The sequence below is a fragment of the Sciurus carolinensis genome, chromosome 19 (assembly GCF_902686445.1).
Source record: "Sciurus carolinensis chromosome 19, mSciCar1.2, whole genome shotgun sequence".
NCBI lineage: Eukaryota > Metazoa > Chordata > Mammalia > Rodentia > Sciuridae > Sciurus > Sciurus carolinensis.
Window position 1 is genome coordinate 23,992,911 of NC_062231.1, and position 26,409 is coordinate 24,019,319.

General features: G+C 40.8%; 1 protein-coding gene across 7 annotated transcripts in view; it reads right to left on the reverse strand.

Moving 5' to 3' along the window:
* The window catches only part of Chl1 (cell adhesion molecule L1 like), a 207,426-nt gene that overhangs the window by 10,903 nt on the left and 170,114 nt on the right, over positions 1-26,409 (reverse strand). For all 7 annotated transcript variants that reach the window (XM_047534650.1, XM_047534652.1, XM_047534647.1 and 4 more), the window contains 9 exons: positions 18,825-18,949; positions 13,994-14,095; positions 13,650-13,847; positions 11,934-12,004; positions 6,613-6,835; positions 5,020-5,135; positions 4,675-4,879; positions 4,207-4,329; positions 2,327-2,506 (listed from right to left, as the gene is read on the reverse strand). In XM_047534650.1, coding sequence (XP_047390606.1) covers positions 2,327-2,506; positions 4,207-4,329; positions 4,675-4,879; positions 5,020-5,135; positions 6,613-6,835; positions 11,934-12,004; positions 13,650-13,847; positions 13,994-14,095; positions 18,825-18,949 — 1,343 coding nt within the window. The remainder of the gene's footprint in view (positions 1-2,326; positions 2,507-4,206; positions 4,330-4,674; positions 4,880-5,019; positions 5,136-6,612; positions 6,836-11,933; positions 12,005-13,649; positions 13,848-13,993; positions 14,096-18,824; positions 18,950-26,409) is intronic.

Genomic DNA, 26,409 nt, shown 5'->3' on the forward strand with positions numbered 1-26,409 from the left:
AACAACTAATGACACAAAATTATATTTCTAATTAACTTCATTGTTTCCTCTCTCAGATTATGAAATGGGAGTCACCAGAAAACTGGAACAGAAACCAGAGAACATTTTTTAAAAATGCATATCTATTACACCACACAGTATGAATAAGCACCAAATCATCTTAAAATGTGCTATCTAGGCAGAGCAAGAAGACGGACATGCAGAAGTAGATTCCAATTTGCACAAAAGGTATCATTTTTTGAGCCTCAAATGATACCAAGATGCATCTCTCAGCGGATATACTTTTTGCAACGATCATGTTGAAATCCAACGGGAAAAAAAAAAAATGACAACTTTTTTCCCTGTAAACACCAAAGATATGCCTATAGAAGAGAAATCAGTGTCAAGTGGGGAAGGGATCAGGAGTTGGATAACTGAAAATGAAGATTCCTGAAAAAGAGCATAAACACACTAGTAAAGAACATTTTCATATTACCGACACATAAAACAGTGAAGAAATCTGCTTTAAGACACTCAAGCACATTAGGTACCTCTTTAGTTTGCAGAAAAGCTGTAGCACCAGTTAAACTCACACAAAAAAACATTTCCACTCTCCACACCCCAATTTGTCAAACAGGAATGGAACCCAGCCCAAATTTTCCAACATGTGTGCTAGAATGTGGGACATCTAAGGCAGCTTTGTGATTTTTTTTCTCTTATGCTGCAAACTGGCAAGAATCAGACTAGAATTTCTCACTAATATCATGTTCCTGTTTCTATCAAACAATGATTATGTGCCTTAAAATCTGTTTTTAAGAAATATGGAATTTATCACCTCATGTGCATATGTGACTACATGACTGATATGATTCTACATTATGTACAATCAGAAAAGTGAGAGATGACACTCCATTTATTTATGATCTATCAAAATGTATAAATGCATTCTACTGTCATGTGCAACTAATTAGAACAAATAAAAATATTTTTTAAATATGGAATTTATTTAGATATATTTAGATGACTTATTTAGGTGGCTACTATTTCAACTTATTTTCTCTGAATGGAACCCTCGATACCAGTTTGAATCCCTGAGAAATAAGATCTTTTAGTTACTAGAAAGTGTCCAATCATCCTCTTGAAGTTAGTTTAACTCGTGTGAGACGAGAAATCAGTTCATTTCACTTGGTGTTCAATTCTCCCCTGGGGATAATTTTAGGATGCTTTTGGGGGTTATCTGAATGTATATCCTCTTCCTATGTAAGGGAGGGGCAAGGGTTTGAGGATTCTGGGGAGAAGATAAAACTTTTATTAAAAAAATAAAGTAGAAACAAGAAGAGGTGGAAACTTGCTGATTTATGGTGACTCACAATCTCTTGTCTATTTCTTAAAATATCTTTAATAAATAAAAGACAATTTAATTTTCTCCTTTACTGTTTTCTCCTCTTGGTATGTCTTACCTTGATCCTGTTGTTTCTAATCTACAATTTGCAAAAGCATTTAGAACAGAAGGATATTTGCCAATCGCTACATGGTAAACCAAACCAATGCATGTATTTCCCGTCTCCAACTCCCACCAATTCTTTTTCCACCAAGTCCCCCATCCCTGACCAGACTGCACCCTTCAGAAGTCTCTCTTTCTTTAACGTCTTAGTGAATACATCAGTTCCTCTGATGCTTTTCCCTTTACTTCCTCAGTTTATTTCTCCGTTGGTGCCTATTGGTGTTCAAGAAAATTCAGGCAGAACCCTGCTAAAATTGTAACCCGGAGAAATAATTCAGGAATGGAAGTGGTTATAAGGTAGGAACTAAAAGAAAAGTCTAGTTGAAGGAGGAGAACTGTCCTGCGAGTGAAACCATAAATGGCAAGTCACTTTCCATTCAGGAAGGTGGTATCGACCACCAGACAGTAAAATAAAATGGACATATATATTATGCACAATATGAATCAAGGTCTGGAAACAAGATACATTATCTCTGTGTTGCAAAATGCCTATTGAGGCAAGAGACAAATATTCTTCTGTATGGAAACATTACCCAAAGAAAAATATCCCTCCACCAACCTTGTGAGTAATTTTATGGCTTCATGTCTCCTATTTTCATTAAGAATGACAGTTCCTGGCCTTAGTATGTGCTCAGCTAGGGTTTGATTGCTGCTGTTCATACATCTATAAATCGTCAATGTGAACGGTGCACACAGTAGGAATAAATTGTTTATCTATGCTCCTGGGAAACAGAAGGTCAGATGGATTTGGACTGCCATCTTTCCTCATATCCAGTGAGTGCCTGGTGCATTTCAGGGCTATGGCGCGCCAAGACACAGGCTGCAGAAGCCTGGGGTACTTACTCCCTTCTCCCAGGGTGGCGCTCTCCTCCGTGATGGGTTTGCCGCAGCCTTTGGAGGTGCAAGCCCTCAAGTAGAACTTGTACTTGGTAGTTGCATTGAGGTTTGAGAGACGCCAGCTGGGCTTTGCTGGAGTCGTGATGTTGATAGCATTTAATTCTCCAATCTCAGAGGTGTCGTTGACTAGAGAAATAAACACAGATAATGACGTCTCTCACTTCCTATTCCTTGAGGGACTCTGCCCCTGAGTTTTCTGGTACTTACACTTGTGTTACGCAAAGGAGTCATTTTAATTATTCATATCTATCGACTCATTCAATCTTAGGGTGGAGAGGTGATTGCTGACCAGATCATCAGGGGATGACTGAGATTTATCAAAAATAAACACTTTGCCCAGATCTAGATTCAGTAATTGGCAAATGAGATTTGCATAAGCCATCATCTTTTGGCCCCAGAGACTGCACTCCTAATCACTCTGCCATATAGGAGGCAGCCACCTTCATAGTACCCATTAAAAATGATGAACTTTCCCCCATTATTTTCATTGTATCCTTGACTTAAGTACTTTTAATCTTCTCCTGGAGGAACAATTTACACAACGATTATATGGTTCCTAGTTTAATGTGTGTCACCAAATAAGTACATATGTTCCTTGAATTACAATGAAGTTACATATGCCCCCAGATAAGTGTTTCTTATATGCCTCAATTCCAAGAAAATAGTGACGGTACAGATCTTATGGTTTGGTTTTTCTCTTTTTTTATTTTAATGAAATAATGCAGACAGAGTGCTTGGTAATGATCTTGCTACAGAGCAAGCATTCAAAAATGCTAAGATGCTGCTTCCATTCGAATCTTGCTTATAACTTGCTAAATACATGCTCCCAACTCTGTAGAAGCCGTCGCAGATAAAGCTGCAAGATTTTTATGTGCTGCCTGTGTAGCACATCAGGGCTTTCTGATGGGCTGGCTTTTCTCAGTCCAGTAGACTGGATTTCTTCTATTGTTTTGACCATATAGGATTTAACATCCTCAAATTCTGAAATTCTCATCGATAAGCTACTGCTTAAGTTTTCTGTGATCTAAGTCCCTAATTTCCATTTTGAGATGATGCTTAGATTAGAAGACTATTAGAGTAAGGATGTACCACGATTGCAAATTGATCTGATTCTGCTTAAACATTTCCTATCTAATGGCACAGAAGCACGTAGGCAGAGATTATTTTGACTAGTGGTCCAGAGACAACACGTTGGTCCTCTCCTTGTTACCTGAACCAGTGTGATGCTGGTAGAAGCTTTCTGCACCCACAGGTATGTTTAGGATTGAGACCGGAATCATGCATTCCAGCAGGTGAGTGAGTATAGTGTGGGAGTTACGTGTGTGCGCTGTGAATCTTCTTTATGTTGCTGACTAACTCCGTTCCTGATCAAGTTTCTTAATTCCCAAGGTCTCTTACTTATAAACAGTACTAAACAGCAAACGTATATCTTCTGGCACCCATTGGTGTATTGTTGTGCTTCTGGAACCGAGGTCTGCAAAGTTTTCTAGCCAGCAGCTAGACTGTAAATATTTCAGATGCTGAGGACCATGCGACCTCTGTTGCATCAACTCAACTTGGCCAATCTAGTGAGAAAACATTGACAGGCACTATGTACATAAGTGGACGTGGCCATGTTCTAATAAAACTTTATTTATAAAAACAGGTGAGAGCTGAAACATTCCTGCAAGTGACTTTACAGACCTCTGTGCTCTAAGGTAAGTAAGTATTGCAGCCTACAAACCATGGACTTATGCGATTGTCAGATCTTTAAAACGGCATGCCAAATATTCTAGTTAAAAAAATGAAATACAAGCAAGTTAACCCTGATGCAAATTGCTACTTACTTATCTGGTACTGTAATAGATAGCCAGTTAAGTTTCCATTTAGTTTCTTAGGTAGTCCCCAGGACAAAGTAGCAGTGTCTTTATCGACTTTGATGACTTTGAGAAAAGCTGGTTGTTCAGGTACTAGAAAACACAAGACCAGGAATGAACACTGGTAAAAGTGGTAAATTCCTAAATAAGCCCCATTAGATTAAAAATCGTTACAGAAATTGAGGCGTTAACTCATATCAAGTACATATTAACTCTGTACAGGGGAGGACATGTTTAATATAGCCACTGGACAATTACCATTGTTACTATTATTCTACTTGGTTCTTTTCTTTTCTTTCTTTTTTTTTTTTTTAGTTGTAGATGGACACAATACCTTTATGTTATTTATTTATTTTCACATGGCACTGAGGATCAAACCTGGTGCCTCACATATGCTACTGAGCCACAGCCACAGCCCCTACTTGGTTATTTTCTTACCTCCTTCCGGCGTCTGAAATATATAAGGCTCACTCTCTGGCCCAGCTCCTTTGGAATTATAGGCTAAGACTGTCAAGTGAAATTCACTGAAGGGATCTAGGGAGGGAACCATGCCATAGTTTCTCTGTCCTGAGAATCTTAGGATGTTCACTTCTTTGGGATGTGCTCTTCCATCCAACAGACTCTTCGTTTTCCACCAATTTATCTGCAATGAAAACATGAGCGATTTCAGGGATGTGCCACACAGCAACTGCAGTGGCAGATTCTCTTTTGGCTTCTTCCAGAATCGGTTCATATTCTCAGGAAAGACACAAAGAGAACAATAAGAAAAGCGGTGACAGAAACCTGATAGCCTTTCAGATGTCCGTGCACCCTGTCCTTGGGGATTGTTGACCAGGACACTTTCACTAATGTGCTGTTTATAATGTCCACACCATGGATCGCTGGAGCTGTATCAGGATCTGTGAAACACAAAAGACAGATGTGCTTTCAACCACCTCCAAACGCAGAGATGATGATTCCTTCCCAGAGGTGATTTCCATGCTGTTTAATGTAGGGACAATATTTCTGTGAAATTAAATCCAAATGGAAGCAAGAGTTCCTCATTACAGAGCAGTTTCTCAACCCACATGGGTTCCTAGAAGAGAATATCCCATAAAAAACAGAAATGAGGATCTCCAGATGTTTATACCGTGGGGAAACGTAGAGGGAAATTTAAAACAAAGTACCATGAAATATTCTGTGAGCATCTTGTCTTTCAAAGCAAAGGAGCTACATCAGTCATATAAAAAATGATTGGGGATTTTGTTTAATCAAATATTAATAAGAACAACATTAATTGAGCACATGCTATGTGTCAGGCACTGGTTATAGGTTCCATCTAAAGATTAAATGAGCCAATTCATGTATCTTTAGAGTAACCCCATGAGATTGCTACTATCATCCCATTTACTAACAAGGAATAAACCCAACACAGTACAGCCGAGACTCTCAGGTCAGACGTGTTCTGCTCCACTCTTTCTATTTAAACAGAAGAGTTTAAACAGCAAGTGAAAATTCTTGGATCAAATTAGTACTCTGGATACTAGAAGAAATAATAACTCCCAATGTGTTGTGATGTAGAACAGAGAGGTTTCTTTTTCTCCAGGCATATAACTGCAGCAGTTCAAATGCTATTAGCAATTAGTAATATGATCACATCGACCCTGTTTCCTAACTGTTGCATGTGGGCATGAGTGTGTGTCTGTGTGTGTGTGTGTGTGTGTGTGTGTGTGTGTATAATTCTACATACAAATCTGGGTCTTTGCCTCATTTGTAATAACAAGGATCCAGACAGGCATATGAGACCCAGGCAATGGCAGCAGATAGCTGTTAGGAAGTCCTTCAAAAGGAAAGGCAAAAGTCAGGTGCCTGTAATCCCAGTAGCTTGGGAGGCTGAGGCAGGAGGATCACGAGTTCAAAGCCAGCCTCAGTGAAAGCAAGGCACTAAGCAACTCAGTGAGATCCTCTAAATAAAATACAAAGTAAGGCTGAAGATGGGGCTCAGTGGGCGAGTGCCCCTGAGTTCAATCCCTAGTAACCACCCCCCAAAAAAATAAAAAAAGGAAGGGCAAAGCTAACTGAAAACCTTTAAACATTCAGGACAGCTTTCTTGCTTAACTGAGCTCAGTGATAATTTCAGGTCTTTGATTTTCAAAATAGAGATATAGCTTTATTGGGAAAATAAAGTCGAACTTTCCAAGTACTCCTTCAGCACACTATACTGATCAACCATCCTCTGCACTCAACCCTAAAGTAGAAAGCTATTTCTGCTATCTTTTCCAGCTGGTATATTCTCTTTGCATGCAGAAGGTGCTCAAAAATACTTGTTGACATAAATGCAATATATTCAAGAAAAACTGTTCTTGAGTGCTGAGGGTTTTCAGGTGCAACACTTACAGTCTTCTCCAGAATAAAGAGTCACTGACTGAGGCTCAGGTCCAGCACCAAGTTGATTGACAGCTTGAACTTGTACGTCATAAGGCGCATAGACAGTAGCTGTCATCACCCGCAACGTGTGGTTTGTGACCGTTTCCTCTTCCCACTCCTCTGAGGCTCCCTTTGGCTTCCAGGACACTCTGTACTCCAGGCCTGGCCCATTCTGCTCCATGGATTTCAAAGGCTAAAAGAGAAGTCAAAACACATTGATGACGGGGTCAAGAAAATATACCCATGCACAATGGAGTTCTACTTGGTGGTGAAGAAGATTGACATTATGTCAGTCAAAGGTGAATGGATGAAACGAGTGAAAAAAGCCAGACTCAGAAAGTCAAGGGTCAAGGGTTTCCTCTTATATGTGGAAGCTAGAGAAAAAAAGGGAATAGGGGAATCTCATGAAAATAGATGGGAGACCAGTAGGGCGATGGTATAGGGTGGAGGGGAAGGGAGGAGGGGAGGGGAAGGGGAAATAGTGGGGAATAAAACTGATCAAAGTTCATTAGGTGCATATACAAACATGCCTCAGTGAACCCAGAACTACGTGTGATTGTCGTGTACCAATAAAAAGGAAAACCTCATTTGATGTCCCATAGACAAGTTGAGCCAGAGACAGTAATGAGCCATCCTAAGACACGTAAGAAAGGTTACACAGAAGGATCACTTGTTTGGAGATCTTCATTACCCCCCTTTGGGTCAGAAGAGTTGTAAATTATTGCTGCTCTTCTCTAAGTTTATGCTTGCACATTAACCCAGATGAGATGCCTGAATTACTTTTCCTTTGGAAAAAATCTCAGTTTTTCGTGTAGAAAAGAATTTACAAATACATCCCACAGAAAGTTGTAGCTCTTGTGGGAACTCTCCATGAGAGTCTAAGCTTTCACTCTAAGGAGTTGGCAGAAATGGAAGAGGTGACGGTAGACTCCTGAATCCTGATTGGAATTGCCCTGGCTGTCAAGGGAAGGCCTTTCACCTAGTTCCACTGGTCTCCAGCTACCATCTTCCTTCCATGAGAGAGGAGACACTGTCCATCTTTCAGTCTGGAAAATAATCATGCTTATACCCCAGAGCCCAGCAGCAGTAGATCCTCTTTATACATCAATCACTTCGCAGCTTCTAGAACATTCTGCTTCTGATTCTTAGAGAGAACATGCCTCTCTCGCCCACTTTATTTTGCTGCATGGGAATGTTTGGTGGAGAAACTTCTAACACAGGAAATTGATTATTTCCATCCTAGCTTTTAATTAAGCAGCACATTAATTTAAAAAACATTAATGTGATTTAAACCACTTATTTAATTTCAGAAAATGGGAATTTTATTTAAGTGATTCAGTTGTATGAAATACATTTAAAACACAATTTTACTCCTAGTATAAAGTTCACTTATATTAATAGTAATTTCATTTTATACATGCGGGTGATTCAATAAGACCATATATAATGTTCTTACAGAATTTGTAATGGCTTTTCACTCAGTCTAATTTACCAAAATACTTATGAGAAGCATTAGTTAGAATGAAGTTGAAAGTATCATGCTATTTCAGCAAATAATTTTAAATTGTATGCCTAGCTCAAGGTGAATATGTAAATTTTCTGGGAGAAAAAGAAAATCAAAACAATATTAAAAAAAAAAAAAACTTTCTGAGTTTCCATAGTCTTGTTAATACTTGCATTTACTGAAAAGTTTTACTCCAAGATATTTTTAATACGAGATGGATAAAATTCCCCGGGGACTTTAGCACTGTAGAAATGAATCAAGCCATGACCTACGAGCTCCACAGTGCAACCCAGAATTATAATTTCCTTCAGCCCCTACTGATAGTAAATGTGCACAAATAATATTCAATTTGTACGTGTTTTGCTTCAAGGAAAAGAAGCAAATTTAATAAAGTTGTCTAACCAATTTTAAAATAAACTGGGAACTGTTCAGAAGAATCTTGTAGCTCCATTGACAGCCTCTTGGCTGACCAGGCTTCTGAAGAAGCATCAGGGTGCTTCCTATTTGGCTCTAAGACAAGAACTTTCAGATAAGTTCCCCAGAGGAGAATAGCAGAAGATTCAAAAAGTCAAAAGCCTTCCGTTCTCCGTACTGTGTTGCCCCTGAGGAAGAAGTTTCCAGAAAAGAGGATACTGAGTTGGGATCAGGAAAGTCTAGATGGGGGGCCCTGGACCTCCTTCCAGGGATCTGAGAAGTCAATGACATAATTAGCAAGAATCGTCATGTACAATAGTGTAAAAAAAAATGAGTCTATACTGCTAACTTTTTTTCAAAGAAACCTGTCAACCAACCCAGGTTTTAACTCCCTACCTAGAAATTAGACAGATAGCCACAATGCCTTAATTCCATTAGAAAAAATGAAATGTTTGAACATTTTCATTTATTTTTAATTGACAAAAATTATATTTATTTTATATGTTATTTTAAGAAATGTACACATTATAGCATAGGTAAATTGTGCTAGTTAGCATATGTTTTATATCTCACACATACACCTCAAACTATTATATAAAATGTATCTCAAAAATATATTTTTGTGGTGAGGACACCATCTATTCTCATAGCAATTTTCAAGAATGTAATATATTCTTCTAACTGGAGTCGCCATATCCTCTAACTAAAATCCACTTAATTCCATGTTAAAGCTGGTGGACCGTCTTATTACATCTACAGAAATAGTTGAACTAAGGTCTTTCAGGAGCTAAACAAGCTGATGTGGTCACCACAACACCTGCAGGTGAAGAACTTTGTACTTTGCAACATCTGTACAGAGTTTGGTAACTGATTGGGTGGCTAGTTGGTTTTGGGGTATCTTTGAATGATATATTTGTTATTTACTGAAAGAAGTTAAAAAAATTCTTATGAATAAACTTATGCTTATGAACAGCTGGGAACTGCCAAGCAAAAACCTTTCTGATATGGGTAACTACCTAAGTGACAGTGGGCTCTTTTCTCTTTTGAGAGATAGGCCATTATATTTTAACACTTAAACAATGTGGGTGAGTCATGTCTACTTAATCCATGCAAAGTAAATTTTAGAAAGTAATACCAACTAAGAAAACTAGTTCGGGTATTAAGTTGGTATTTAATGTTTAACTGAATCCTATTTAATGCTGAAGCAAACTGAAATTAAGGGCATCTTTTTCTACTGCTCATCTGTTCATTGTTTTGTGAAAGATCAACTTTAAAAAAAAAATGTGTCTCCCTGATGGTTATGCAGATAGGAATAATTTTGTGGGTCAGTTCCTGGGGGTGGGGTCAGGTAACTCCATCACAGTATGTGCTTGTCCACTGGGGTATCTAACCTCTTTCTAACTTCTAACTTCTTCTTCAGGGATGATTCATTCAGAACATGGGCAATGAATAAACAGCTGTGTCTGGAGGGATTTGAATTCTGACACTCCTCAATAAATGAAGCACAGGGACGCATACCATGAATGTAAGTCAGTCTAGCTCCAAATCCCTGCGTCTACTTCTTTGCCTGGGTCACTTAATCCACCTGGGATTTGCTCTTCAAAGACAAATCGCTACACTTTCATGGTAGAGTCTCATCCTAACAATGGTTAGGTCTTGTTGCAAAGTTGGCGGGGAAAGAGTAGCTTAAGAAGAGGAGCTATAATGAAGCCGCAGACTCCTGCTCCGCTCTTACCACTGACTGGGTGGGTGACGCCTGGGTGGGGGCAGTAAACCGAGTCCTACAGCTTCTCTGTACAAAAGAGGCACCTGTCACCATGGCGCCCCCCAGCGGAGGGATTCGGAAGCGCACATTGGTGGAACAGGGGCTTCTCTGGTGGACAGACTTGCAAATGACACAGCATTACTGTCACCTCACCAGTTACACATGGAAATTTCTATGAAACTCAGAATTTTCCATGGAACTTGGAACAGATATACTCTAAAATAGAGTACAGATATACTCTAAAAGAATAAAAGATTAACAAAATTTCAGACTCTAAGTAATTATCAAGACAGTGTACTAATGAGTATTTACAACCATTTAAGGAGAAAATAATATTCTTAAATAGACCTAGTTTCTTAGTGGTACTTCAAAAAAAAAAAAAAATTCCATGTCTTAATTTTGCAAAATTTAACTTCACTGAAATACAAATAAAAATGTTAGTGTTTATATAAAAAAAAATTGCTGAAATAATTTGAAGGGACAGGCCATGTGAGTAAGTAATGGATACAAAAAAAATAGATCAAACTTCATACATTTTAAAATTCTGCCACAAATCGTACCTATAATAAAGTGGAAAAATGAATTATTATATTCCAAAATGTCATATATTTATGCAAAATTCAATGAAATCAACACTGGAGGCCTATTATTAATCAGATGATTGAATGGTAATCTATTTTCAATTTAGTTCCTCATGAAACATGTCTAAGTTCTAAATGTGAAAAATGACATTCTTCACTGCTACAGAAGAAACTTGGAAATGATACTAGAATAATTGAAGTTATCTCAGAAGATACAATTTTTCCTAAATTTAAAGAGTAAAGTCTATCTAAGAGCATTTAACTAGAGATACATGGGAGGGGGGAAGAGTAGAACTTAATGGCCAAACACACTCATGCTTTAATCCTAGCTTTTTTATTCTGCAGGGGGAAGGGGTTTACCAGGATTTGAATCCAGGAGTGCTTAAACATTGAGCCACATCCCCAGTCTTTTTCAAATTTTATTTAGAAACAGGGTCTCACTGAGTTGCTTAGGCCTCACTAAGTTGCTGAGGCTGGCTTTGAACTAGTGATCCTCCTGCCTCAGCCTCCCAAGCTGCTGGGATTATAGGCGTGAGCCACCACACCAGGCTTAATCCTGGAAGGGTTCACGGGTGGCTGAGCAGGGATAGGGAGACCATCATCATCTCAGACCCCAGTTTCTCCAGCTAGAACAGTGTGTTACTGATGCTCAAGAATTATAAATGAACGTGCAATATGGGGAAAGGGGTTAATCATGGTGATTATTACTTGGGGGTTGGGGAGTGTTCACCCTTTGGCATTAAACTTAGCCACATAGTGAAAGGCTCTCTGTAGCTTTTGAATGTGAGAACATCTAAAATGTAGATGATGAAGCACGGGAATCTGAAACTTTCAGTAACAGACACCAACTGCGTGCGTCAGCCTGTATAGTCCTCCCTGAATGATTCACCACGCTCGCCTCTTTCAGATCACCGAGATCTTTCAATTACAAACACTCACTGTTTTGTCATGGTAGTTAGCACGCAGACCTAAAAAGAAGGGGGACCAAAGGCACAAAGGATTCTGCAGGACATTACGGAGCACGCACCTCCCATTTGATGATCATCTCCTTGGGCTGAGAGGCTTCCACCCTTATGTTTTGTGGATTCTTGTCTGGAGCTGAAAAATGACCAGCATCAGAATTATTTTTTTCTCCTTACTTTGTAACCAATAGATAAATCACCATATTATTCCCCTCCAAAAACATCCAGAAACTTAAATAACTTTGATTATCTGTATTAAAATCAATATGGTCCAGTCCCTAAAAAATAATTAAGGTCACTTCTAAATATTTATTTTATTTTGAGAGCAAAATAATTTTCTTAGAGTTACACAATTATAACCCAATGGATAGAACATGGTTTGCAAAGCATCTTAGATTTAAACCTTCTTGTTTATTCTAAACCTGCTTTTTAAAAATGTATTTTTCATGCTAAACCCTCTGAGTTTTTTTCTGTTAGAATTGTTGGTAGAAATAAATGTTGTGCGTATTTGCTCTGGGAGAAGAAAATTGAAGCTCATGTATTCACGGCAACAGCCAAGTTTTGAGGATGTGAAATAGTCAACAGCATGTAATGTGACCATGAAATATATTCCGATGGACCCATTTTATTAGAAAAAGCTAAGTAGGAGGTTTAGTGTTAAGTTCAAGATACATTAAAATCATACAAATATCAAATTCAGTTCTCTCAACTTGCTTTATCTCAGTTCAAAAAGGAATTATATCCTTACACATTTATTTCACTTGGGAAAAAATAAATACCATGCTGGCCAAAGTGGTGCACATCTGAGATCCCAATGGCTCTGGAGGCTGAGGCAGGAGGATTGCAAATTTGAGGCCAGCCTCAGTAACTTAGGGAGACCCTGTCCCAAAATAAAAAGTAAAAAGAGCTGGGTATGTGGTTCAGTGTTAATGTGTCCCTCATAGGTTTAATGCCCAGGAGAGATATACAGATATATGTAGATATATATACACATACACATATATATTTGTGTATGTATATATATGTGTGTGTATATATATATAGAAAGTATATATATTTTGTAAAATATATATAAGTATAAATATATATTTATATATGTATTTTAAATATACATGTGTATATATTATATATCATTTTATATAATATATGTTAATGTGATTTAATATATTATATATGTTAATGTGATTTAATATATTAATGCATTATATAATTAATATATTATATTAATATATAAATCTATTATATATATTATGACCACACTGATCCTCAATTCCACTTTAACAACACAAATTACTTGAGCACTACCATTCATGAGATTAAAAAAGATAAAGAGCATTCTGGCAATTTACTAGACAAGAAGATACAAGAAATACTTGTATGTATAGCAATGAATAATATTAGACACCTTGAAAATTTAACAAAGTATCTCTAATGAATCAAAAGTCATATCAGAATACTGAATCCTTGGCACCTCCCTGCACTGAACTTCAGTGTAGAGCTCCTTTCCGGTCTGATCGAAGCATGATGTTTAGTTACAGGAACTCATCACCGAAGTGTTCTCTCCCATTCCACCCTCCTGTCTGTCCAACGGCTACGTCATACTCCTGAGACCAATATACTTGGAATATCTTACACTTTCTTCCTTTGCAGAACTGTTCAAAGTATTTGGACAAATCTCAAATCCTATACAACTTGATCTTTTTTTTTTTTTTTTTTTTTTATGTTCCAAGAAGGATCCAAACTCACATTCTGGTAGACACCAGAGGAGGGACTCTGCTCACCTGCCGGAGGTGTGTCATGATGCTCCGATGGCCGGCTAGGTTGACTTCTCCCAACCTCATTCACGGCGACGACCCTGAACTGGTATCTCACGTACGGGGCCAGAGGTAACAGGGCTGTTGTCTCCTTTCCTGGGACTCTAGTCAGCTCCTCCCACCTGCCGGGTTCCTCCCTGTTTCCTTCAAATTCTATGATATACTCTGGCAGTAGGAATAAGGACAACATATTAGATCAGGCTGGGAAAGCGTAGGTTCTACTAAGATGGACACAGAATAGGAAATGTTGGGAGGGGTACTCTAATTTGACTCTGCGGGTTAAAGAAAACCATCATTCCAAGTCTTCCTACCACTGATATTGCTGTTGTGGTCATCTCCAGCTTGCCAGGACAGCCGGACGCTCCTGTTCTGTCTTTCAGACAAGTGAAGGTTCTCTGGGGGATCCGGAGCATCTAAGGAATAATCAAAGACAAAGGTAAGGTAATTGCAGGTAGCTGCCTCTGCTTCCCTGGCTCAAACCTGCTGCCAGCCTCCTCTCCTCTCTGGGCCCAGGTCTCTCTGCCCTGCTCCGGAATTCCATTCTCCCCCACCTGGATCTTCTGCTTCCAACAGGCGACCTGCACAGATATTCTAGCAGGACTTACCACTTTCCTTTTGCCTGACTGTGGTTCTCAAAGGGCAATCCTCAACTACTGGTGGGCTTCAGAACTGTTTTAGGAGTAGTTTTTCAATGCAGAATTCTTTGGTGCCCTATCTCTGTGTTATTGAGGGAGTTGGGTCCGGAAACTTTATTTGTAAACACGTTCCCTGGACAATGATCATGCTTGATCAAGTTTGGGAAACATGGCATGTCTCAAATGGACCATCTACTTTCTTCTAGCTCATACTTTTACATGCCTCATTTCTTACCTGGGTGTGACTAAAATATCTTCAAGATTGGGACCCTATTTTATTCATTTTTGCACTGCCCCTGATACCTTGTATACAATTGCTTTGTGACTACATGACTAAGTGAGAATTATATTGCCGCTTCAATCATGTATATAAATATCATGAGGAAGCAATAAAAATTAGGTCCTGTGGTTATAAGAAGAATAAGATAGGGAACATGAGTTTGACCTTTCCTTTCGGCAGTTATTTTGGATTTTCATTGTAATTTATGATAAGGTATTCTTGGCGTACAAGAGCAATTTTTACACTGTCTGGGCCCGGAATCTAAAGAAGAATAAGAAGCCTGCTTACATTATATATGAAAGAGTGTTCAACATCTCTAGTAATTAGAGAAATGCAAGTTAAAACAACTCAAAGATTTCATCTTACTCCAATTAGAATGGCTATTATCAAGAACACAAGCAATAATAGATGTTGGTGTGGATGTGGGGGGAAAGTTACACTTTTACATTGCTGGTGGAGTTGCAAATGGGTGCAGCCACTCTGGAAAGCAGTCTGGAGAATTCTCAGAAAACTTGGACCCACCTTTTGACCCAGTTATCCCACTTCTTGATTTATACCCAAAGGACCTAAAATCAGCAAACTACAGTAACACAGCCACATCAATGTTTATAGCAGCTCAATTCACAATAGCTAGATGGTGCAACCAACCTAGATGCCCTTCAATAGATGAATGGATAAAGAAATTGTGGTATATATACACAATGGAATACTATTAGCCATAAAAAAAATAATATTATGGAATTTGCAAATAAATGAATGGAACTGGAGAATATTATGCTAAGTGAAATAAGCCAGGCCAAAAAACCAAAGGCTGAATGTTTTCCCTGATAAGTGGAGAATGATATATAATGGGGGGGGGTGAGAGACGAATGGGGGAACTTTAGATTATGTAGAAGGAAATGAGAGGGAGGAGGGTGTGAAAGATGGTGGAATGAGACAGACACCATTACCCTATGTACAGGTATGACTACACGAATGGTGTGAATCTGCATTGTGCACAACCATAGAAATGAAATGATGTACCCCATTTGTGTACAATGAATCAAAATGCAGTCTGTAAAAAATTAAAAGCTAAATTAAAAAAAAGTAATAATAAAAGAAAGAAGAGGGAGATCTGGCATTGGTGTGAAAGGAACAGGAAGACTGATTAGATGATGACAGACGTTCAGGTTTGAAGGACACAGAAATTGCTAGGACATTCAAAATAAAAGTGATATGAAAAAGAAATCTCATCTAGCATAGTCCTTGCTTCCAAAATTTGATCTTGATTTTTCTCAAGTATTCTAGAATATTCGCCTATGTCCAGAGGAGACCATGACGGTATTACCCAGTGAGGCCTTCAGAGGGCTGTTTTCCCCTCTCTGGGTGGAAAGTAGCAGCCACTGCCCTGCTCAGTGCTGCTGAACTTACAGTTGAAAATGAACTTTGACCCCAAAGCATTGTTTCCAGTTAAGAGTGGAACCTTCTGATTTTTCAAGTGGGGTCCCTGACTATGTCCGAATGTTAGGGCCTTAAATAAGGAGGAGGTATTCTTTTCCCCACCAGGTTTCTGGATCTCTAAGCTCAGAGAACTTGTTTTCTCTTCAGCATTTACTAAGAGTCCATGAACCCTTAAGTCTCCTGAGATAACTAAGACAGGGATTAAACTGAGTTTAAAATCACAGAAAAAATCAGATGAACTGAGATTAAAATCAGATCTGAAATCATCAGGAGCTAGATTTGAAGACCTTGCAGCTGAGATTTTAAAAATGATATTCCCAAAGCATTTTTAGGTTAAGGATCTTGGAAATAATATCTGACTAAAGTGGATTTAACCCTATGCAAAAATATACATATATTTTTGCCAGGCATGGTGGTGCATGCTTGTAATCCCAGTGGCTCAGGAGGCTGAGACAAGAGGACTCCAAGTTCAAAGCCAGCCTCAACAACTTAACGAGAACTTGTCTCAAAATAAAAAATAAGTAGGGCTGTGGATGTTGCTCAGTAGTTAAGCATCCCTGGGTTCAATCCCTGGTATCAAAAAAGAAAAAAAAATATTTTCTAGGATAAAAGTCTTTCAGAAACTATATGATTTGATAAAAGTTTGTCACCATGAGTTATCGAAATGAGCTTTTTTGAGATTGGAGGGGAAAATGGAATATAAACTCAAGGGAGTGGTTTTTAAAATGTATCCTCTCTCATAGGATATTCTTAAAAATTATTTTTTAGTTCATTCTAAAAAGCTTGGAGTATTACTTCATACATAAATTGTACCAAAACTACTACTGATTTGGAATCACCAAAACTCAAAGGTTCTAGAAAATGGTAGACTCATCATATGGACAGAAGCTTAAATTTTGCAAGGAAATTGAGATACTGAGGGCCAAGTCATAGCCTATGCCACTGCTTTTTCTCAGGACTTTCGGGGGCAAAGTTCATGGATCCTGATACATACGTCTATCCTCAGGGTGCCTGGGAGAAACCCCAATTTACAGGACACTCACATATTTTATCTGGTGAATCATAACCATCTGGTTGGGATCATCACTAGAGGATTAAATCCTTCTGCATACAGAGCCCTGAAAAACTCACACACCTACCACCAAACATCCTGCCCAAAGCTGAAGTCCTACTGTGCCCAAAGCTGCAGTCCTACTGTGCCAAGTGCATACCTTTACAACCTGGGATGAACTTGATCCCTTTTTTTTCCCTAATAGAACTTAACTTGGTGGCTCTTGGCTTCACTTGAAGAAACACAACCTATGGACGCAATTTTACCAGCTGCCCTCAGAAAAGACTTTTCTCCCCACCTACAGCACTCTGAGTTACCTACCTGTGACTCTATTGACCAGGATGCTAAGGACACAAGTCCTGTTCATAACCATGATCAATCCAGACACGTGATGGAGGAGTTTAGGCAAAAACCAAACACTTTTAAGAAATATCAACCCGCTAACATAAAAACTAAGCAGCTGAGCACAGTGGCTCATGCCTGTAATCCTAATGCCTCAAGAGTCTGAGGCAGGAGGGTCACAAGCTCAAGGTCAGCCTCAGCAACTTAGCAAGGTCCTGAGCAACTTAGCGAGAACCTGTCTCCAAATAAAAAAAATAAAAAGGGCTGGGGATGTGGCTCAGGGGTTAAGTGCCCCTAGGTTCAATCCTTGACTGATTGATTGATTGATTAATAAACAAATAAAAGACCAAGTAGTGCCCACCGAAACTGAATAAATGGAAATTGCAACATTGTCTGTGTAAGTCAGGGTCCCAGAAAAGGATAAGTAGCTCACCCATGTTGGGACAGTCCCACAGTTGCTAGTAAGTATTCCTTAGAAACATGCAGGGCACCCCTGGGTTTCCCGAGGTTGACCATGGGGGTGACTTGAGATACTGAGGTTGACAGAGCAGTGACCAGAATCCCCTAAGAAGAAATTGTGTGCAGAAAGCCTTCCTGCAGGAGGTGTGACCTCCCTGTGAGATACAGTAGCCTGCAGGGAGGGAGGAGGGAAATAAACACCCCCATACACACACCCTGCTACTCCCACGGATCCCCAGGGGCTGTGCCAAAAGACAGCTGGATGACAAGTGACTTGCTGATATTGTCCCTACAGGGCAGGTTTCCAGGAGCTGTTGGGGAGCCGATCTGCAAAGGAAATTGGGAAACATCCTGTAGAGGGACCAAGAGCCGTAAACGCTGGGGATTTCAGGGGGTCACATAGATTACACTAGTGAAGCTTGCACACTGTTTTCTAATCAGGATGATCACCTTAAAAATCAAAGGCATGCCCAACACTTGAAGTCCCTCCCGCACTTCCCTGGACCCTGGGGAGCTCAATCTGTGGTTCTGGTGCCCAGCAGGGCCACTGTGCATCCACCCCCGGGCCCCATTCCAGACCATTCCACTCTCACCCAGCCCCGCTCCTCAGCCCTACTTCTGTGCACCCCGGGAAAGGGTAGCTCAGGAGTGCTAGGGAGACAAGCCTGCCCTGCTGTCTGCCTGCTGATAGCATCACTAATCTCCCACTGACAGACACATTTACCCACGAAGGGAAAAGAAATTTTATAATTAACATCTTTTATATGAGGACGAAGCGTTGAAAGTTGAGTTAGTTTTGAAACAAAAAGTCCAAGCTACTAGTTAGGTGCAGGGGCTCAAATAATCACCCCTAGACTTCGTCACCTAGGAATGATGGAGCTTAACCAGGAATGGAGAAGTCATGAGGCAGAGTTCTCTTGAGTGAGGGAACTTACCAAGGACAGTGACTTGAGTCATCTCAGCCACGCTATCCAGAGCAGTCTGAGCAGAACAGGAATAATTGCCTTGGTCCTCCAAAGTGACATTAGATATGGTCAGATTGGCTCCATCAATAATTATCCTATCAGGGAGGAGGAACGAGCATCCAATGAGAATAAAAATAAAAACAACGGAAACTATAGAAACAGAATTCTTTTAAGTGCGCGTGCGACCCATGGAAAATGATTGTAGACAGAGGCGGGAAAACCAACTCCACATACTGCAAACACTAGGAGAGAAGGCCACAGACGAAAACCAGAAATCAGTCTTACCGGAGCATATGGAGATGTCCACACAGCCAGAAAGGGGGTCACATGCTTATTTTTGTGATGATATGTATATATGCATGTTAGCATCTGGGTTCTTTTTTTAGTTTTTAAAATTGGTGCATTATAATTATTTAGAATGGTTGGATTTACTGTCACATATTTGCACATGCAGACAATTTAACAGTACAATTTGGTCAATTTCATTCCCCAGGACCACTCCTGCTCTTCCCCCTCCTTCTGTGGTCCCCTTCCTCTCCTCTACTGGTCACCCTTATCTCCCTTTCATCTCCGTGAGATTCCCACACACTCCTGTTTTTGGGGAGGGGTGCATTTTTCTCTCTAGCTTCCACAAGAGGGAAAACAGGGCCCCTGGTTTCCTGAGAGGTTGGTTTTGGTCAACATAAGTAGACACTTAAGATGCCCCACCACCTGGGATGATGCAGGGGGGACGGCAGAAGCCCCGCTGCCCGCCCTGTCTGTGGAATGCTCCATGCCTCCCAAGAGCTAAGACGTGTGTGACGATTCTTGCCATGTCAGCTGGGAACCCTACACAGTATTACTGGGGATGCGGCTTATAAAGGCAGGTTCCTGAATCCCACCCCGGTTCCACAGAACCAGAACATGGGCAACAAAGTCTGAAAACACATTTTTGACAGGTTCCCCTTTTCTCTCCGCCTCTGCCTCCAAGTCCAATCACGCTGAGATCTGATAACAATTAAACTCTGGGACGTATGTGGACACTAGGTGGCAGTCTAGTACTTCTTTCTAAAGATCATTTCATCCAGCGTTTCCTTCCATTTTTGCCAAGTGATAGCAGAGTCTACTACTTGTAATTTTTAAATTTGTCTTGATAAAGAAAATTAATTCCTTCTAATAACTTTTACCCTATACCTATATATTATCAGCACAAGTCTTATATTTTTAAATAGAATGCCACTAAATTCAGAATATATTCATGGCAGTGGGTATTTAGTTGGAATAATGTGGTATCATTCTTATGCAAAAGGTGATCTTTCTAAAAATTCTAGTGTAAAACTCATAGACTGCTGGACATTTGAATTGTAGGAAACTATTTCCAAGTGTAATGAAATCAAACATGGTTCTGCCTTCTGATTATAGACAATTAGCCTCATGCCTACACCAAGGACTTAACAATTTGCCCATGGATGCTGCCTGATCTGGTTGGTTAAAAATCTCACTATAAGCAGTTGGAGATACAGCTCAGAGGTAGAGGTCTTGGCTAGCATGCATGAGACTCTGGGGTCAATCGCAAAACTAATGAACAAAAACAACCCTGACTACAATTCTAGACAAAATAAAAGTTGTACATAAATTAACTTTTCCCTTCAGGTCAGTTATATTTCCACTTGATACAGTGTCATAATATCGCATATACCTACAATCCTGGACAAGTTCACCTCTTTAGATGAAGAATACAGCCTAAAAACCTCTTCAAATGGGACTTTAATGCCTTTACAAAGGTACTTGTCCACAAGCACCCATGCGAGCTGAAATTTTCTTGCCAATTTTGTGCCCCAGTACACAGTTGCTTCAGATCAAAAGGAAAAAGGGCCATTTTTTTTTTAATAACTCATTGTGTTTATGCATTTTTTCAATCTAATGAATATACTGTAGTTGCCCCAACTTAATCAAGATAGAGTAACCCTAAAATTTGGTGATAGTGTACCAAAGAAGACTGTCATAAATTTCACGCCCTAGCTTTGGTCTAGGTTTTAAATCAGAATATGTAAAGGTGGGACAAGGTCCATTTGAACATGAAGTGTAAGTAATTCTGATCTGACAAATACAAAAATCTGGGGATGATATGCTTTAGCAAGGATATGCTACGTTGTGCTGCAATGACAAATGGTTCCAAATTCTCATTGCCTAAGAAGATGACACCCTATTTTCTTTGCAGTATGATCCTATCATCAGTCAGGGGGAAGCTGCTCAAAGAACTTCTGTCTCTTTGCTCCTGGATCCCTTCCTCTGCTTGTCTTACCTGCTTAACTACCACACCTGAGTCGTCTGCTCCCACTGGAAAACCTCCCACCCCTTCCTCTGCAGCACCGAGCTTTCTCGTCCCCAGTCCACACCAACCTTCCGTTGGTGCACTTGCCGGATGTCACCAAAGACAACATGACAAAGTGATGCTCTTTGGAGGCCTGCAGTCGAGGCCCATCAATTCTTACTTACATAAAACCTTGAACAAAAGAGTGAGCCCAGTTCGACTGATCTGAGAAATGGGACTATCGATATTTTCTTTCATTTTAGAAGTACAGGAAGCAAAGCATACGAAGCGATTTGTGTACGCAGCTTGGGAGAGAGGATGCTCAAAGGGACTAACTAGCGACACTGCTTGAATTTAGCTCAGACTTCTGGCTATCCCTGGCCACATTTCTCAGGGTAGATACATTGTCCCCAATTCCCACGCCTCGTGCTTCTCTGCTTTCATAAATTCCCATAGTTCAACATTTGCAAGGGAGAGACCCTTACTATGACTACGTTATATCTCTGCATCCTCGACTGCCCACCCCGAGCATCCTCCCAATCGTTTGCTGACATTTCAGAAAGAAAAGGAAGCTCTGCAGACCTTCCCCTCCCACAGCTGCCTGGTCTTCAGTATATCACACATCCCTCCCTCCGGAGCCACTCAGTCTCTCCTGGAGGGCTGGTCCTTCTCCAACTACAGCCATGAATGGTCTTCATGGGCTTTGCTAAAAATTTAAAAACTGTTTCCTATGGAGAGCAGTGACAGAGGATGGGAGAGCAGCAACTGAGATTGGCATCTCTGGTGACCTCATGGCTGTGGCATGCCTGGTGCCTGGGAATGTTCCTGTGCAAGGGCACAGGAGGCTCAGCTGCTGCGGCAATGCCCTGCATGAGGAGGCTCTGTGCAAGAGTCCTCTCAGCTCTGGCCTTGATCTCAGGCACACCGCTCCTGGGAACAGAGGAACTCTCATGCTAGACAACCACAGTGCTTCACCCACTCTGCTGCTCCTGTTCCTGCCTGCTTTACAATAACTTTTGTTTAAAATTTTTAAATTTTATCTGTTCTAATTAGTTGTCCATGACAGTAGGATGCATTTGTACATTTTGATAGCTCATCATAAATGGAGTACACACTGCAATCATAAATGATTGTACATACTGCAGGATCACATGGGTCATGCAGTCATACATGTAATGTACATGAGGTCATAATGTCTGTTTCACTCTGGTATCATTTCTTCCCCAAACCCCTTCCCCTCCCTTCACTCCCCTCTTCCTAATATAAAGTAACTCTATTCTTCCCTATTCCCCCTGCTTATTGTGAATTAGCTTTTGCATATCAGAGAAAACATTCATTGAGTCTTTGGTTTTACACAATGGACTTTCTTGAGAGCTACACAAAGCTCCTAACATTGCACTTTGCAACTGTGGATTGCAACTGCAGAAAAGCTACATAGATGTCCTGGTTTCTGGAACTTTCCTGAACACAAAGAATAATGGTTGCACAGTCTTTAACCTCATAATGAGACATATGTATATAAAGATTGCTGGTGTAACTCTTTAGATCTGCATCTGCATCAGAGAGCAGAGCTCCACCTGGATCCCAGCTTCATCTTCAAGATCCCTGTGTGTGAATCTCTATTTTCCAATCCCCTTCGCCCCTCACCGGACCCAAGAGTTTGGCTGCGCTGGTTGCAGCCGTTTCCTACCAAGTTCCGTGCAATTTTTCAGTAAGAGTGTGGTTTATGGCCACCTGCAGATTGGAAATCCACAGAAAATTCCTCAGGATCATTTTGACCTAGCTGAGAGGGTTGCTGTGAGGCTTAAGGAAGGCTGTGAAGCCCTAATATAACCAGAGGGCCCCAGAGCACATACCAGTCCAGAGTGGCAGTTCCCAGCTCCTCCCACAAGCCTCCATGGAAAGCTCACAGGGGGAAGAGAAGGAAGATTTTCACTTCTCATCATTCTCTCTCTACCTGTGGTTAGAAATTTCACCTGGTTTTAGTGAAATCTTCTAGTCTCCAGCCAATAATAAGAAGGTTCCTCAGCAGGGGCTCACTGAAGGTCCTCCAGGCGTCCAGCAGAGACCTGGGGTCTCCACTCCAGCCCCTGCCTGGAAGCACCTACTCCCTGCCCTGCACACTCCTGAGGTCTCTCCTGAGCTCAGGTTACTGTCCCCACAGCTTTTTGAGGGAATACTGGACAATCTGCCTCACTTGCTCAGGCCACTTGGACAGTCAGTGGTCCATCTGAATGACAACCCCAGCATCCAGAAGAAACTGTACAATGCTGTCACCCAGAAAGCCTGGCTAGAGATTCTGGGGTGAAACCCTCAGTGTGCATGTCACATCCCCAGTGAGGCATAATCTCCGATTCTCGTCCTGGAAACAGCCCAGAGATCACGTGGAAGACCCGAGATAATCAGGTAATTTTGACAAAAGAGAGAATTCAGGCCGATTTCAGAAGTTGACAGGTTGACAGAGACTAGTGTGAGGGTAAAGCTCTCCGGGGGCAGCATGTAGCTCTGCAGAGTTAACCAGCTCCTGCTTCAATGACAGTGAGTTACAACGCTTGCACTGTCTTTCTAAGCTGGGCATGGTAGTGCATGACTATAATCTCAGCGACTCTGGAGGCAGAGGCAGGAGGATCACGAGTTCAAAGCCAGCCTCAGCAAAAGCAAGGCACTAAGCAACTCAGTGAGACCCTGTCTCTAAATAAAATACAAAATAGGGCTGGGATGTGGCTCAGTGGTTGAGTGCCCCTGAGTTCAATCCCCAGCACCCCCAAAAGGAAAAAAAAAAAAACTGTCTTTCCACAAATCTTTACATATAGATTAGCAGGGGGAAGTAGTTGAGGTGCCATGGTTAAGGCCAGTGCCTTCAAGCCAAGTTCTAGAATGTGGAGGGCAGGAAACAGAGATGGTAAGCAGATGGTCTGACAGCTCAGATCATCAGCGACAGGTGGAATCCAAAGTCGTGCTGAGTGGAGTCCGTGTTTTCAACCGTGACTCTGCTAGTCTCATGGGAAGTCCGTTAGTCTTATTCATAGGAAAGAAGGCCCCATTAAAAATAGTCATAAAAAATAAAATACTTAACAATTAATTTCTAAATGTGCAAAGCTTATTATACTTATTATACAAGAGTATAATAAATACAAATACACTTGAAAAAAGAAAATTTTGTGATGTTCTTATGTAGGAGGCCCTGTGTCATAAAAGGTCGATTCTCTCTAGTTTATCATATTTAACAGACTCTTGGTAACAATTATGACAGCATCAACAACAAAACTGAAAATCTCAGTTAAAAGTGCCTGTGGAAAACAAAGTCGGAGAGGTAGAAGTCTGAAAAATAAAAGTGAGTTACAGAAAGTGCCAAGATCCGTACGCAGTAAAACATAGTGTAAAAGGTAGAATTTTAAGAAATTGACATTCAGACAAGGAACAGTCAGTCCCACAGACTAATAGAAGCCCAACGCTAGAAACAGATACATATGAAAGTTCATTCAGTACGTGGCCCACCAGCACCTCAGGCCTGTGGAGATGAGGGTTAACTTCTTAGATGGGGCTCATACAGCCACTGGCATGAAGGTGGACGGGACAGCAGACAGGCCCTCACACGCCCTGGGCCTACGGCACGGTGCCAATGGAAACTCCCCACCAGGGCCCACGCCTACCCTGACTTTCACCCTCATTTGCTCTGGTACTCTGAGGGTCCCTGAGCCTGTATTAAGGGAGGCCTCTCCTCACATCCTCCTCTGGGTCAGACTTGCAGCCCCGTGGGGCCTGTCAGCCGAGCACTCTGACAGGGGAAGCTGGTGCAGTGGTCAGACCACTAACTCTCCTGTAAACACCCAAAGCAGGCTCAGGACCGCTGGGACAGGGGCTCTGGGGTCCCCTCACATGGATGTGGCCATAATGGGCAGCATAGCCCTTGGGACACCAGAGAGTCCTGGTTCTGAGGGGTGTCTCACGTCTTGGTCCTGAGCATGGTCAGGGTCTCTGAGTGGAGAAGCTGTTTGTGGTGGGGAGTCATGAATAACTGACTTAGGAAAACAATAATATCCTGACACTAAACAAAAGTATTTAATAATCTTATTAGTAATAATTTATTATTTATAATAATATAATTATTATTTAATAATCTTATTAACAAAGATTTATTCTTATTTAATAATTTTGTTTATTATTTAATAATAAATAAAACCTGACTTAGGACAGATCTGGCTCCTCTAAGGTGGTAGATTTTTAACCCTTAGTTAAATGACAGCGCAAAAGTATTTAAAGCTGACTTCCACGCTTTCTCAAGAGACAGGACAGGCATCCTGATTCTTTGGATTCTAATTGATTCTTTTCCTCTTCACTGTTCTTAATATTGTCTGGTGCTACTTGACATCTATCCATGCTCCCTTGTTTTCTCTTCTATAGTTTCCCTGTGCAGAACACTCTAAAACAAAACACCAGAACACCACTCCCATGGATTCTGCATTCCCTGATCCAAACAATTATGGATCAAAAATATTTTTACAAAAGGTACACCTGTATGGAATACATAATGTTCTTGTTGTTACTCCCTAAACGACACTGTGTAATAACGACACTGTGTAATAACTACTCTGACACTGTGTGATAACGACACTGTGTAATAACTACTCACTTGATATCTACATTGTATCAAAGGTTACAAGTAATCTAAAGATGGTTTCAAGTATAAGAGAGAAGATGTGTGGTTCAAAGCTTAAGGGAGGTTGGAGGCAAACACTGTACCATTACATACATTGGGCATGAGCATGAACAGATTTGAGTATCTGCAGAGGTCTTGGAACCAGTCTCCCCAGGGACACCACAAAATGACTATGGACAAAATGCTGCTACTTTCTAGCAGCAAGAATTCCAGTACTGAAGTTCCGCCAGCAAAAAGGACTCGTGGAAGATTGGGAGGGAAAAGGGAAATGGGTACCATCTTTCTTTGAAGCAGGGTGAGCAGATAATGGCTCTGGCAGACATGGGAGTGGGCAATGGCTGGACTCTGCAGTGGCCCCCAGGGAATGAGGTGGCTGTGGAGACGGAGTCCCTTCCAGATATTTGGATCACCACTACAGTGCCCACTTAGCTCCTGCAGTGTCCCCAGTGATCTCGTAAGCTCCTGTGCTAGGCAGGCCATCTGGCTCAGCCACCTGGAGGGGCTTCTGCCTCATGCACCCCATGATACGAAAAGTCATCACTAAAAACAAGAACATAAACATGATGGGAAAGTCAAACGAGTGTGGTCTGACCTTCCAACGA